Source organism: Nomascus leucogenys, unplaced genomic scaffold (assembly GCF_006542625.1).
Source record: "Nomascus leucogenys isolate Asia unplaced genomic scaffold, Asia_NLE_v1 Super-Scaffold_258, whole genome shotgun sequence".
NCBI classification, from domain to species: Eukaryota; Metazoa; Chordata; class Mammalia; order Primates; family Hylobatidae; genus Nomascus; species Nomascus leucogenys.
Genome location: NW_022095769.1, coordinates 4112924 through 4128917, shown reverse-complemented (window position 1 = coordinate 4128917; position 15994 = coordinate 4112924). Strand labels below are relative to the sequence as shown.

Below are 15994 nucleotides of genomic sequence, written 5' to 3'. Positions count from 1 at the left end.
AGTTCGTCCGCTCCGGACGCCGCCTCTGGCCCAAACAACCCCTTCAGGCCCGGGTGCCGCCTAAGGCCGGAGCTGCCCTCTCAGACCCGGGACTCCCCTCAGGCCCCAGCCTGCCCCTCGGCCTGGGCCCACCACCTCAGGGCCCCTCTCGAGGGACGCAGCCCCCAGTCGTGCCCTCGGGATGGGCTGCCCGGAAGGTCCGGCCACGCCCGGTCCACCTGTCGAGGGTTCCCGTCGCCCTTTCAGGCGCAGGCCGCGCCCTCCGGCCTGGCACTTCCCTCCAGCGGGTCTCCAGGCCCCCCCTCAGCCCCAGCCGGACCCTCGGGTCCTCATCCACCCTCGCAGCCCCAGGCCGTGGCTACCCCGAAGTCAACTGTGGAGGATCCTTCCTGGCTTCCTTCCGCTCCATCCTGCTCTTGATCTAGGTCACCTGCTTGGACCCAACTATCTGAGGCCCGAATGCCCCGCAGCTCCCGCTGCCCCCTGGCGTTCTGCTGACTCCCCTCCGAGTCAGGACATCCCCTTTAGACCCCACTTTAGGCCCTTTCAGCCCAACTCCAACTAGCCCCATCTGCCGCTTCTGCAGGTATACTTCTCTCCGCTTTCGACCTCACCTGCTTTCTCAGCCCATCCCTAGTTCCCTTGGATAAATACTAGTTCACCTCTACCGTTCCAGCTGGCTGCTTCTGTCCTTCGGGAGCCTACGTGCTGTCTCTCCTAACTTATCTAGTATTTTTTTTTTTTTTTTTTTTTTTTTTTTTTTTTTTTTTTTTTTTTTTTTTTGCTCTGTTGCCCAGGCGGGAGTGCAGTGGCGCGACCTCAGCTCACGGCAACCTCCGCCTCCCGGGTTCAAGCGATTCTCCTGCCTCAGCCTCCCGAATAGCTGGGATTACAGATGCCTGCCACCACACCTGGCTAATTTTTGTGTTTTTAGTAGAGACTGGGTTTCGCTGTCTTGGCCAGGCTGGTTTCGAACTCCTGACCTCAAGTGATCCGCCCGCCTTGGCCTCCCAAAGTGCTGGGATTACAGTCTTGAGCCACAGCGCCCGGCTTTTTTTTTTTTTTTTTTCTTCTTCTTAGAGACAGGGTCTCACTCTGAAGCCCAGGCTGGTGTGCAGTGGTGCGATGTTACCTCACTGCAGCCTTGACCTCCCGGGCTCAGATGATACTCCCACCTCAGCCTCTCGCATACAAGCGCACACCACCACACCTGGCTAAATTTTTTTGTATTCTTGTAAAGAGGGGGTTTCGCCATGTTGCCCAGGCTGGTCTCAAACTCCTGGGCTCAAGCGATCCACCCACTTCCGCCTCCCAAATTGCTGGGATTACAGGTGTGAGCCACTGTGCCCAGCCTTAACTGCCCTTTCTCCCCACCCCAACTGGCCTTCAGGTCATCTTTGGCTGTCCCTACATGCAACTCACCTCGCTGCTCACCTTCCTATCCACAGGCATTCCCAACTGCCCCCTCCTTCCCTGTCACCAGTTGACCATTATGTCCGCACTTCACTTTTTTTTTTTTTTTTTTTTTTTTTTGAGACGGAGTCTTGCTCTGTCACCCAGACTGGAGTGCAGTGGCGCGATCTCGGCTCACTGCAAGCTCCGCCTCCCGGGTTCATGCCATTCTCCTGCCTCAGCCTCTCCGAGTAGCTGGGACTACAGGCGCCCGCCACCACGCCCGGCTAATTTTTTTTTTTTGTATTTTTAGTAGAGACGGGGTTTCACTGTGGTGTCGATCTCCTGACCTCAAGTGATCCGCCCGCCTCGGCCTCCCAAAGTGCTGGGATTACAAGCGTGAGCCACCGCGCCCGGCCACACTTCACTTTTTTTATTTTTTTATTTTTTGAGAGAGAGAGTTTCACTCTTGTTGCACAGGCTGGAGTGCAATGGCGCGATCTCAACTCACCACAACCTCTGCCTCCCTGGTTCACGCAATTCTCCTGCCTCAGCCTCCCGAGTAGCTGGGATTACAGGCATGTACCACCGCACCTGGCTAATTTTTGTATTTTTTAGTACAGACAGGGTTTCTCCATGTTGGTCAGACTGGTCTCGAACTCCCGACCTCAGGTGATCCACCTGCCTCGGCCTCCCAAAGTGCTGGGAGTACATGCATAAGCCACCACACCAGCCCCAAGAGGTATGTCTTAAACCTCACTGTAAGACGCACACGATAGCGTCTTTCGTTATTTTTTAAAACGTGCTGGCCCAGTGCGGTGGCTCACGCCTGTAATCCCAACACTTTGGGAGGCCAAGGCGGGCGGATCACGAGGTCAGGAGTTCAAGACCAGCCTGACCAATATGGTGAAACCCTGTCTCTACTAAAAATACAAAAATTAGGGCTGGGTGTGGTGGCTCAAGCTTGTAATCCCAGCACTTTGGGAGGTCAAGGTGGGAGGATCCCCTGAGGTTGGGAGTTGGAGAAACCCTGTTTCTACTAAAAATACAAAATTTGCTGGGTGTGGTGACACACACCTGTAGTCCCAGCTACTCGGGAGGCTGAGGCAGGAGAATTACTTGAACCCAGGAGGCAGAGTTTGCAGTGAGTTGAGATCGGGCCACTGCACTTCAGCCTGGGAGACAGAGTGAGACTCCATCTCAAAAAAAAAAAAAAAAAAGTGCTGACCATACATGCCCCAGGTCCCTTGTCCCCTGGAAGGTGTTAGGCCAAGCACTCCTAGGTCTCTGAGGCACAACACACACACCAGGTCCAAGCTGACAGACAGCGCATGTGTACCACGTCCTTCCTCCCTGCCCAACTCATTTTCACAGAGACTTTGCTTGAGCTTATGTGAACCCAAATCATTCTATTTTTTTTTAAAGTGTCAGAACTAAAACAAACTGGCGACCTGAAAAATACACCTCAGCAGGTGCAGTGGCTCACGCCTGTAATCCCAGCGCTTTGGGAGGCCAAGGTGGGCGGATCACCTGAGGTCAGGAGTTCAAGACCAGTTTGACCAACATGGTGAAACCCCGTCGCTACTAAAAATACAAAAATTAGCCTGGCGTGGTGGCGCATGCCTGTAATCCCAGCTACTCAGGGGGTTGAGGCAGGAGAATCACTCGAACCTGGGAGGTGGGGGCTGCAGTGAGCCAAGATCAACAACAACAACGAAACTGAGCATGAAAGTTTGATGGAAGATATTTAAATAATCTCAAAGTATCTCCTCAAAAGATACTTACTAATTACAAAGGCAAAAATGTCACCAGGGAAAAACATCAGCAGACACCACCTTATACATGTGATGGAAGTTAACATCACAAGTAATAGGACAAAGATATAAATATCATGTATCTCTTGATCTGATGCATTAAGGAGGACACAATGTCACTTCAAAGGTCCTGCCAAAATGGCATAACCTGAATCTAATACTAAGGAAACATCAGCTAAACCCAAAGCATTCTACAAACTAACGGCCTGTACTAATCAAAAATGTCAACATCATGAAAGTCAAAGAAAGACTGAGGAAATGTTCCAGATTAAAGGAAACTAGGGAGAGTTATAATTGCATCAGTGTCAATTTCCTATTTCTGATCATTTTAGTATAGTTATGTAAGACACTGTCCTTGATTTTAGAAAATATACACTGAATAGGCTGGGCGCAGTGGCTCGCACCTGTAATCCCAGCACTTTGGGAGGCTGAGGCGGGCAGATCACCTAAGGTCAGGAGTTCGAGACCAGCCTGGTCAACGTGGTGAAATCCCATCTCTACTAAAAATACAAAAATCAGCCGGGCGTGGTGGTGGATGCCTGTAATCCCAGCTACTTGGCAGGCAGAGGTTGTAGTGAGCCCGATATTCCGCCACTGCACTCCAGTCTGGGCGACAGAGTGATACTCCATCTCAAAAAAAAAAAAAAAGAAAAGAAAGAAAACATACACTGAAATTTTAGGGGTAAAGGGAAATCATGTCTGTAACACTGTCTTAAACAGTTCAAAAAAATTATGTATGCACGCGTGTATATACGTATACACATATATACATATACATAGAAGGATAAAACAAAATAAATGTGGTGAAATGGCAACATTTGGGGAATCCAGGTGAGAGATATATAGGAATTCTTTTTTTTTTTTTTTTCGTGACTGAGTCTCGCTCTGTTGCCCAGGTTGGAGTGTAGTGGTGCAATCTTTGCTCGCCACAACCTCTGCCTCCCAGGTTCAAGCGATTCTCCTACCTCAGCCTCCCGAGTAGCTGGGATTATGGGAGCACACCACCATGCCCAGCTAACTTTTCTATTTTTAGTAGAGACAGAGTTTCACTATGTTGGCCAGACTGGTCTCAAACTCCTGACCTCATGATCCACCTGCCTTGGCCTCCCAAAGTGCTAGGATTGCAGGCATGAGCCACTGAGCCTGGCATAGGAATTATTTATACTACTCTTAAAGCTCTTTAAGTATGAAATTATGTCAAAATAAAGTTTATCTGGGAGGGCACGGTGGCTCACGCCTGTAATCCCAGCACTTAGCTAGGCAGAGGCAGGAGGATCGCTTGAGCCCAGGAGTTGGAGATCTGCCTGGTAACAAGCGTGACCCCATTCTCCACAAAAATGGTAAAAAAAAAAAAAAAGAAAAAAAAAGAAAGAAATGTAGAAAGTAAAAAAAAAAGGCATTCCAGTGCAAAAGAGGCTTGATAGGACAGGATATGTCTGGGGAATCTACAAGTAGCTCACTGTGGTTAGAAGTGGTTAGAGATTAGGCTAGAGAAGTAGGTAGAGGCCAGGAAATGGAAGATCTGGACAGAGGAAGGTCTGGGTGAAATGAACAAATACTTGGCTTTACGAAAGACACGTCTAGTAGCAGTAGGGAGTATTAGGAGAGAAATGAGGCTAGTTAGGAGGCTAGTATAATAAACCCACTAAGAAGATCTATAAGAAAATGAAGGTAGAAAAAAATGAAAGGCTAAGAATACATAATTTGCATTTGCTGACAAACTAGATATGAGAGGAAATGATACCTTTATTTCTGCATAAGTAATAGGATAGATAATGGTGCCATTCAATACTGGCAAATGAAAGTGAAAAAGTTTTGGGAAAACGATGCCCTGTTTTAGACATGCCAGGTATCTGTTCCAGGAAGTTACCCCGATGGTACATCTCCATAAGTAATATGGAAAGCAAATACACAGGTTATTGGTTGCAACATTATCTGCGAAACTGACACACTGGAAACAGCCTAAATGCTCAGACCTAGGATATTTGCCGAAAACCTATGGAATCTACACAACATGTGACAAAGCTATAAAAATAAGAAAAATCTCTATGAAAACAAGATACAAAAGAGTATTTAAAAGTACAACAGCATGGATACTATGCTATCTTTTGTACAAGAAAGGGGAAATGAGAATATATATATAATATGTATCTGCTTATACCTGCAAAAATGAAGACAACTAAGATAAACTAAAAGCTAATGATAATGGAAGGGAAGGATAAGAAATAAGACTTTTCAGTATACCTTCTGAGTAAAACCTCAATGGTTTTATCATCCATTTTTTTCTTTCCTGAATGAAATATTACTGCAATTATAAAATGTAGATTTTTCCTTTTGAACCATATTAATGTTTAATATATTCCAAAAATAAAATCAACAAGGATGAGGGGTGGGAAGTACAACGGAATACAATAGGAATACATAAATTTAATTGACTATTACACCAATAACTTTACCACAGAAAGAGAAAGAGAGAAAAGATATAAGAGAAAAAGATTTTTTTTTTTTTTTAGACGGAGTCTCACTCTGTCACCCAGGCTGCAGTGCAGTGGCATGGTCTCGGCTCACTGCAATCTCTGCCTCCCAGGTTCAGGTGATTCTCCTGCCTCAGCCTCCAAAGTAGCTGGGATTACAGGTGTCTGCCACCACGCCTGGCTAATTTTTGTATTTTTAGTAGAGACGGGGTTTCACCATGTTGGCCAGGCTGGTTTCAAACTCCTGACCTCATGATCTGCCCGCCTTGGCCTCCCAAAGTGCTGGGATTACAGGCGTGAGCCACTGCGCCCGGTGAGAAAAAGATACCTAAGTAATTTTAGACTGCACACCTTTAGTGGCCTATATGTAAGCACACAAAAATTGCAAAGAAATATTAAATCAAACTCAGTAGGTTTGTAGCTGAAAATACTATCGGTTTTATAATTTTCATTATGCATATATTGTACAACTGAACAAATGACTGCATTTATTTATGTTGTTACCAGAGTTCTTACTGTAGAAAAAAAGGAGATCCAAATATGAACTGAAAGAAGGATGTGGCCGGGCGCAGTGGCTCACGCTTGTAATCCCAGCACTTTGGGAGGCCGAGGCAGGTGGATCACAAGGTCAGGAGTTCAAAACCAGCCTGGCCAAGATTATGAAATCCCGTGTCTACTAAAAATACAAAAATTTGTCGGGCATGGTTGCAGACATCTGTAATCCCAGCTACTCAGGAGGCAGAGGCAGAGACTTGCTTGAACCCAGGAGGTGGAGGCTGCAATGATCCGAGATTGCACCACTGCACTCCAGCCTGGGGGACAGATCGAGACTCCGTCTCAAAAATAAAAAAATAAAAATAAAGGAGAAGAACGCTATGGAATTTGACTGGAAACAGGGCTAACAATAGGAAGCACTTTGGGAAGCCAAGGCAGGTGGATCACCATGTTGGCCAGGAGTTTGAGACAAGCCTGCCCAACATGGTGAAACCTCATCTTTACTAAAAATACAAGAATTAGCCGGGTGTGGTGGTGAGCACCTGTACTCCCAGTTACTCCAGAGGCTGAGACACGAGAATCACTGGAACCCGGGAAGCAGAGGTTGCAGTGAGCTGAGGCAGCCTGGTGTCCAAGGCTGTGGTGAGCCATGATCATGCCACGGCACTCAAGCCTGGGCAACAGAGGAAGACCCTGTCTCAAAAAAAAAAAAAAAAAGGGCCAGGTGCAGTGGCTCACACCTGTAATCTCAGCATTTTAGGAGGCTGAGGCGGGCAGATCATGAGGTCAGGAGTTCAAGACCAGCCTGCGCAACATAGTGAAACCCCATCTCTACTAAAAATACAAAAATCAGCCGAGCGTGCTGGCACGTACCTGTAATCCCAGCTACTCAAGAGGTTGAGGCAGGAGAATTGCTTGAACCTGGGAGGCGAAGGTTGCAGTGAGCCGAGACCACATCATTGCACTCCAAACTGGGCAACAGAGTGAACCTCCATCTCAAAAAAAAAAAAACTTAAAAAGGGAGTATAGGGCCAGGCGCGGTGACTCATGCCTGTAATCCCAGCACTTTGGGAGGCTGAGGTGGATGGATCACGGGGTCAAGAGATCGAGACCATCCTGGCCAACATGGTGAGACCCCATCTCTACTAAAAACACAAAAAATTAGCTGGACACAGTGGCGAATGCCTATAGTCCCAGCTACTCTGGAGGCTGAGACAGGAGGATCACCTGAACCTGGGAGGCCGAAGTTGCAGTGAGCTGAGATCATACCACTACACTCCAGCCTGGTGACAAAGCGAGACTTCATCTCAAAAAAAAAAGGAGTGTAAAAAAATCTTTACAGAAGAATGACAATACAGAAAAAATAGAAAAGTCTCCATTTTCTAATCACTATAGTAATTGATTTGGGCAAGAAGCAATCCAGATGAAACCATTAAGTAAAGATTATTATGGGACAGAATATTCACACTATTTCTATCATTCCATAGATCACTTATTAATTACAAAAGGAAAAAGAGGCTGGGAATGGAGGCTGACGTCTGTAATCCCAGCACTTTGGGAGGCCGAGGAGGGCAGATCACCTTAGGTCAGGAGTTTGAGACCAACCTGGCTGACATGGCAAAACCCCATCTCTATTACAATTACAAAAATTAGGCAGACGTAGTAGCAGGCACCTGTAATCCCAGCTACTTGGGGGGCTGAGGCAGGAGAATCGCTTGAACCCAGGAGGTGGAGATTGCAGTCAGCCAAGATTGCACCACTGCACTCCAGCCTGGGTGACAGAGTGAGACTCATTCTCAAAAAAAAAAAAGCTCCTATTCTTAGCAGACATATAGAAGAAATTGGGGTAAAGTGCTATGAAATCTGCAGTTAACTCTCAAATTGTACAGGAAGAAAATTTATTAAATTTAAAAAACGTGAATATTCTTAGATATACATATATATGGGGGCAGGTAGAAAGGGAGGGACACACAGACAAAGAAACTATGGCAAAATGGTAACAACTGGTGATCACTGAACTATTCTTGCAACTCTGAAAAGTTTAAAAAATTTCAAAGGTATATTATTTTTGAACTGCTCAGGAGGTTTAAATTTTTGAATTTTTAAAATAAGCAATCAATTCTGAGGAAGTCTGAGAAGCCACAGACTTAAGAGAAAAGATGAAAAATAAGGAAAGTAGAATCACAGTAATAAGATGAACAGAGTTTCCAAATGCTGTGGTCAGTCAGTAGCTTCAATGCAAAAGAAAGTTAAATTAAGGACCAACTCAGTAAAGACAACTGGATTCAGCAACTGGGAAGTCAGTGATGACCTAGGGTACAGGAGCTTCATTGAAATAGCAGAGTTGGGCCACGCGTGGCCCGCACCTATAATCCAGCAGTTTGGGAGGCCGGGGTAGGTGGATCTCTTGAGGCCAGGAATTCAAGAGCAGCCTAGCCAACATGGTGAAACCCCATCTCTACTAAAAATACAAAAAACTAGCTGGGGGTGGTGGCACGCGCCTGTAGTCCCAGTTACTCTGGAGGCTGAGGCAGGACAATCGCTTGAAACCAGGAGGCGGAGGTTGCAGTGAGCTGAGATCACACCACTGCACTCCAGCCTGGGTGACAGAGCCAGACTCTGTCTCAGACAAAAAAAAAAAAAAAAAAAAAGATAGTGAGCCACCCAATCCAAATAGGACTTTGACATGGTGAGCAAGAAATGAACTTCTATCCTATTGGGACCACTGAACACTTTGACTTGGGTTGTTGCAGCAGCCGGTGCTCCCATAGGAAAGGTTGCCTCCCTCCTTCCATGACCTCTCTCAACCTCTCAACCTCCCCCCCCATCTCCTTGGACACACTCTCTGCCTCCCCCATGGCTGCCAGGCCCCCAGCCCAGGCTTAGGCCAGCTCCCTGGTAGACCCTGGTAGCTTCATTCCCCCTGACTTTAATATGCCTTTTTTTTTTTTTTTTTTTTTTGAGATGCAGTCTTGCTTTGTCACCCAGGTGGCACGATCTCGGCTCACTGTAACCTCTGCCTCCCAAGTTCAGGTGATTCTCATGTCTCAGGCTCCCGAGTAGCTGGGACTACAAGCACCCACCACCGTGCCTGGCTAATGTTTATACTTTTGGTAGAGACGGGGTTTCGCCATGTTGACCAGGCTGGTCTCGAATTCCTGACTTCAAGTGACCCACCCACCTCAGCCTCCCAAAGTGTTGGGATTGCAGGCATGAGCCACCACACCCGGCCTTTAATAGGCTTTAATGGGTTAGGTTTTCCCCTATAACAGTGAGAAGATTTAAGGTTCAGGCGTTGAGGGTAAACAGACTGGGTCTCAAGCTAGCCCCTATGTGGGGGCCCAGGAGGGCCATTCGGCTTGGCCCTCATGTTAATGAAGGGCCTGAAATTTAGACCCTGCTGTTATTTCTGATAAGATTATACCTACAGGCACAGCAGTACTCTGACAGGATAGGAAGAAGAAGACATTCACCAGATGGGTATCATTTGTCCCATGACTGGACCATGAGGCCTACAGCATGTTCTGGATTCATTTTATTTTTATAAACCCTATAATTATTCTGTGATGAGTACAGTTATATTGCATTGCAATTTCTATGGGAACAGTGGTAGTTCATTAAATGCTGACATTTAAGACATCCTAAAATGGTTGATAACAGTATTTGGCGTTTCTTCATTTTTTATACATGTGGAGCTTCAATAAATGCAAGTGGTCTAGCCTTCCTTGACCTCGGAGAGGCCCTGGTCTCATATCCTGCTTTGTTTTAAGGTTATTTAAGCCTAAGTAACTTAGGGAAATGGTGCCTTCCACCCCATCTAGCCCAGGGTTTGGATTCAAAGCCCCAGCTTTGTATTTTTTCCTTTATGCATATCTTTCTCTCAGGGCCCCTACAGGGAGGGGGGCTGTAATCTAGGAAGGATTTAGGGATTCCTGGATTTTCCGTCCAAAATGCTACCTTAATGCCATCATAACAGCTCCCGATCTCACCCCAGGCCCTGACCCTGGCCTGCCTCTCGTGCCTTGATTAAGCCCGGGTCTCCATCCTGAGCCCTGCCTCACCTCCTTGTGGAGCACCATGTTGCACATGCACTCGGTGGCCGCCTGCCGCAGTTGATCATGATTCTCAAACATGTAGTTCTCGATGTCTGGCAAGGCCCTCTCCTTAAAGATCTTCTGCCTGGGGTAGGAGGGTGGAGGAAGAAAGACCCTTGAGTCTTCTGCAGTGACCATGGGGGTTTTCTCCATTCTGGTGCTCTCCTTCCCACATCCTCAGCCAGCATGGTTTATGTGGCATCAAACTGCCCCCAGCTCTAGGAGCGGCACCATGGGCCTAAACTAAATGGCATAGCATGGCATCCTGGCCACAGCAGTGGATTCTGGATATCACCCAACTGGAGAGCCTCTGTATTATTGCAGTAAAGAAATTCTCTCTCTCTCTCTCTCTCTCTCATCCTGGATGTAGATCCAAGAAGATGTGAAGGCCAGAGCTGCCCTTATAACCATGAGAGAGCAGAAAAGCCCATTGAGAATTAAAGCAATACAGAAAGGAGAGGAGAGACAGAGAGAACAGGAACCTAAGGCAGCTTTGTAAGCCCTGCATCAAGCCACACCTGAATCTTGTTACCCCAGACTTTTTACCTACATGAGCCAATAAATTTCCTTTATGCTTAGGCCTATTATAGTTAAGTTTTCTGCTACTGGCAACCAAAAGAAGCCCAACCCAGTACATGCTGATGTATTCCTGCTTCCACAAAGGAATACATTTTATCCCACTATCCACCTGGATATCTTTTTTTTTTTTTTTTAACACTTTAAGTTCTAGGGTACATGTGCACAACGTGCAGGTTTGTTACATAGGTATACATGTGCGTGCCATGTTGGCTTGCTGCACCCATCAACTCCTCATTTACATTAGGGTATTTCTCCTAATGTTATCCTTCCCCCAGCTCCCCACCCCTGACATGCCCCGGTGTGTGATGTTCCCCGCCCTGTGTCCATGTGTTCTCATTGTTCAACTCCCACCTATGAGTGAGAACATGCAGTGTTTGGTTTTCTGTCCTTGTGATAGTTTGCTCAGAATGATGGTTTCCAGCTTCATCTATGTCCCTGCAAAGGACATGAACTCATCCTTTTTATGGCTGCATAGTATTCCATGGTGCATATGTGTCACATTTTCTTAATCCAGTCTATCATTGATGGATATTTGGGTTGGTTCCAAGTCTTTGCTATTGTGAATAGTGCCACAATAAACATATGTGTGCATGTGTCTTTATAGTAGCATGATTTATAGTCCTTTGGGTATATACCCAGTAATGGGATTGCTAGGTCAAATAGTATTTCTAGTTCTAGATCCTTGAGAGCCAAATCATTAGTGAACTCCCATTCACAATTGCTACCAAGAGAATAAAATACCTAGGAATCCAACTTACAAGGGATGTGAAGGACCTCTTCAAGGAGAACTACAAACCACTGCTCAACAAAATAAAAGAGGACACAAACAAATGGAAGAACATTCCATGCTCATGGATAGGAAGAATCAATATCATGAAAATGGCCATACTGCCAAAGATAGTTTATGGATTCAATGCCATCCCCATTAAGCTACCAATGACTTTCTTCACAGAATTGGAAAAAACTACTTTAAAGTTCATATGGAACCAAGAAACAGCAGGCATAGCCAAGACAATCCTAAGCAAAAAGAACAAAGCTGGAGGCATCACCAGGGTCAGATATCACACTACCTGACTTCAAACTATACTACAAGGCTACAGTAACCAAAACAGCATGGTACTGGTACCAAAACAGAGATATAGACCAATGGAACAGAACAGAGGCCTCAGAAATAACACCACACATCTACAGCCATCTGATCTTTGACAAACCTGACAAAAACAAGAAATGACAAAATGATTCCCTATTTTAATAAATAGTGCTGGGAAAACTAGCTAGCCATATGTAGAAAGCTGAAACTGGATCCCTTCCTTACATCTTATACAAAAATTAACTCAAGAGGGATTAAAGACTTAAATGTTAGGCGTAAAGCCATCAAAACCCTAGAAGAAAACCTAGGCAATACCATTCAGGACATAGGCATGGGCAAAGACTTCATGATCAAAACACCAAAAGCAATGGCAACAAAAGCCAAAATTGACAAATGGGATCTAATGAAACTAAAGAGCTTCTGCACAGCAAAAGAAACTACCATCAGAGTGAACAGGCAACCTACAGAATGGGAGAAAATTTTTGCAATCTATCCATCTGAAAAAGGGCTAATATCCAGAATCTACAAAGAACTTAAACAAATTTATAAGAAAAAAACAACCGCATCAAAAAGTGGCAAAGGATATGAACAGACACTTCTCAAAAGAAGACATTTATGCAGCTGACACATGAAAAAATGCTCATCATCACTGGTTATCAGAGAAATGCAAATCAAAACCACAATGAGATACCATCTCATGCCAGTTAGAATGGTGATCATTACTACTTTAGAAAGAAGTGCTGGCTGGTTGCGGTGGCTCACACCTGTAATCCCAGCACTTTGGGAGACCAAGGCAGGCAGATCACCTGAGGTCACGAATTTGAGACCAGCTTGGCCAACATGGGGAAACCCTGTCTCTACTAAAAATACAAAAATTAGCTGGGTATGGTGGCACACTCCTGTAGTGCCAGGTACTCGAGAGTCTGAGGCAGGAAAATAGCTTGAGCCCTGGAGGCAGAGGGTGCAGTGAGCTGAGATAGTGCCACTGCACTCCAGCCTGGGCGACAGAGCAAGACTCCGTCTCAAAAAGAAAAGAAAAGAAAAGAGAAAAGAAAGAAAAAAAGAAAAGAAAAGAAAGAGAAGAGAAGAGAAAAGAAAAGAGAAAAGAAACTAAAAGAAAAGGAAAGAAAAAAAAGAAAAGAAAAAGAAGGGCCTTATAGCATCTTTTGGCTTTGGTATAGTCACTGTGTGGTTTACTAAGTGCTAACTCAAATCCCACCCCTGGCCTTTGATGTTGTCTTCAGAGAAGAGCATTCTCAGCACATTATGTGAAATTTCAAACAAACACTTTTTGAGCCACCTCTCTCCACCTCTGCCACACTCACCACACTCACCGGAGTTTGTCACTCCGCCCAGACAGGTTGGTGAGGCCTAGGAGAGCCTCATAGTTCTGAAGCCCATCCCTCTGTGTGTCCAAGAGTCTTACAAAGGGCTGCACCACCTCATACACCTGTTGGGGAGGGGTCAAGGGTTTGGTCAGGTGAGGACTTTGTTCCCTGAGTGCCTCACATTTCTAGGTGCCCAGCTGTAAAGTTTCCAAAGCACTTTCTCATACATTGTCTGATTTAATCCTCACAGTGATCCTGACAGGCAGGATTATTTTCTTCACTCTATAGATAGGATAACTGAATTTTGGAGAGGGCAATCCTGTTTGTCAGAGGCAGAACCAGGCCTGGAATCCAGGTGCCTCCAATGCATCACCCTCCCTGTGACAGCACCATGCCTCTGTCCCAGGCTGGAGGTAGAATGACAATGGGAAAGGCCTCTAGGAGCAGAGAAGACCCCTCCCATTGCCCTATCCCATCTACCCAAGCACCTACCCGCTCCCCAGGGAAAGCAATGTCCAGATTGGAGACAGCAGCGATCTTTGCTAGAGCGTGGGCTGCCTTCACCTTGCCCACATCTGTGCCCTCCAAAGCCAGGGGAATCAGGGCCTGCAAGAAAGGGCAAGGTCACTACTTAGTCACAGACATCCAGAGGCTTCCCTTCTATCCTCCTGCTCCAGGTGCTGTCTGTCTGTCCCATGGGAGGGCCAGGAAAACTCTGCCGTATAATTAGCCCTTGCACATCATGGAAAATGATTAAATTCTTAATCACATATTCACTCCTCTTGGTTCCCAGTGCACATTCAGGTCTTTACCCCACTTCCTCCCACCCACCTAAATATTCCTTCAGCTTTTGGAAAAATAAATAATTCAATCAACAAATTTTTTACTTTCTGCCCAAGCCAAATTCAATCTTTTAGTTTGTTTTGTTTTGTTTTTTTGAGACAGAGCTTTGCTCTTGCTGCCCAGGCTGGACTGCAATGGCATGATCTCGGCTCATTGCAACCTCCTCCTCCTGGGTTCAAGCAAGTCTCCTGCCTCGGGTTCCTGAGTAGCTGAGATTACAGGTGCACGCCACCACGCCCAGCTAATTTTTGTATTTTTAATAGAGACGGAGTTTCAGCCAAACCCAATCTTAACATCAGACATCTATTGAGCACCTACCATGAATCAGTACTTTCTATATTTTCTCTAATTCTTGTGACAGTCTGTAAAGTGAAAGTATGATTTTTCCCCTATTTTACAGATGAGGAAGCTGTGGCTGGGAGATTAAGTATTTTGCCTGAGGTTATGCAGTCAAAAATGGGAAGAGCAAGAACTCAACTACAAGTCTTCTACATTAAAGTCCAGGGTCTCTGTCTTTGCACGGTGCTTCCTTCCAATAGCAAGGAGGATAGATGGGATTCCAAAGTACATACCATCATAGCATAAAGTCAAGCAGAAATTGGCTTGGGGCTATGAGCACAGACAGCGCAGATAACTGGTGGCCGTATTCCAGGAGGTTGAGTTGGGGCAGAGGGTACATTATTCTTGGGCTAGGCAAAGAGCATGCACAAAGGCACCTTCTAGGATGGCAAGAACCATATCCTGCCCAGTTACCTTGCCACCACCTTGAGCCACAATGGTGCCTCGGTCCTTTGGGTTGTCACACAGTGCCAGGAATACCCTGTGGGACGGAGAAGAAAGGAGAACAGTTAATGCACCAGCACACCTTCCCAGGCAGCAGCAGCGGTGGCAGCAGCAGGCCAGCCAGTCGGAGCCAGTGAAACCCTGGGATGAAAAGGGAGACCATGGAAAGTGCCACTTGTGTGCCTGTGCCCCAGAATTAACCACCTTGGGAAGATGACATCATGGAAATAATTGGCTGGGAAGGAAGTGAGGCCAAGTGAGGCTGCAAAGAGCACTCCTCACTATCACTATTTAGGGACACAACCACCCAGGAGAAGCTTTTCAACATGGATGTGCCCCAGGTCCTCTGTGATCTGGCTCTGGCCTCCTCTTTTGTCTCATCCAGCACCAGCCCTTCCTATGCATTCTCTGCCCCAGATATATTGCAGGAGAACCCCAAATTCACTCATTCTCTCTCCATCCTCAGTGTCTTTGCAGATGCTATTCCCTCTGCCTGGAACCTTCCCTCTCCTGCATTTAGGTGGCTCCTTTCCTTCCTTCAGAGCTTGAGTTGTCACATCCCCTAGGAGGCCTTACCAGCTGCCCACCCACCTCCCCTCCAGTCCGGTTGGTTGGGGGACACTGCTTGTGCTCCAACCAGCCCTTTGTGCTTCCCACATCATGGCAACCATTGCATCGGACTGTAGCTGTGATCTTGCCTGCCTCCCTGGCCAGGCTGCACACAGACTGTGCCTTTAATCTCTGGGAACAAGGTAACAAGAAGGAACAGTGGCCTCGTTTCTCCTGATGCAAACTTCCATCTGTGATGACCTGCCCAACATGCCACTTCTCTTCCTTCCTTTCCTTCTTTCCCTCTTTCTTTCCTTCTCCTTCCTTCCTTTTCTTTCTTTCTTTCTTTCTTTCTTTCTTTCTTTCTTTCTTTCTTTCTCTTTCTTTTTCTTCCTTTCTTCCTTTCTTCCTTTCTTTCTTTTCTCTGTCTTTCTTTCCTCTCTCTCTCCTTCCTTCCCTCCTTTCTTCCTCTTTCTTTCTCTTTCTTTTTCTTTCTTTCTTTTTCTTTCTCCTTCCTTCCTTCTTCTTTTCCCTTTCCTCCTTCCACTTTTCC

The 15994-nt window shown here is 46.1% G+C and overlaps 1 protein-coding gene across 1 annotated transcript in view; it reads right to left on the bottom strand.

The window, feature by feature from the left end:
- Nucleotides 1-9426: 9426 nt before the first annotated feature.
- Nucleotides 9427-15994, bottom strand: part of LOC115833563 (protein unc-45 homolog B-like) — a 37631-nt gene continuing 31063 nt past the window's right edge. Inside the window, 5 exon segments of the mRNA XM_030807957.1 lie at nucleotides 9427-9438; nucleotides 10165-10354; nucleotides 13273-13388; nucleotides 13759-13872; nucleotides 14863-14929. Coding sequence (XP_030663817.1) covers nucleotides 9427-9438; nucleotides 10165-10354; nucleotides 13273-13388; nucleotides 13759-13872; nucleotides 14863-14929 — 499 coding nt within the window.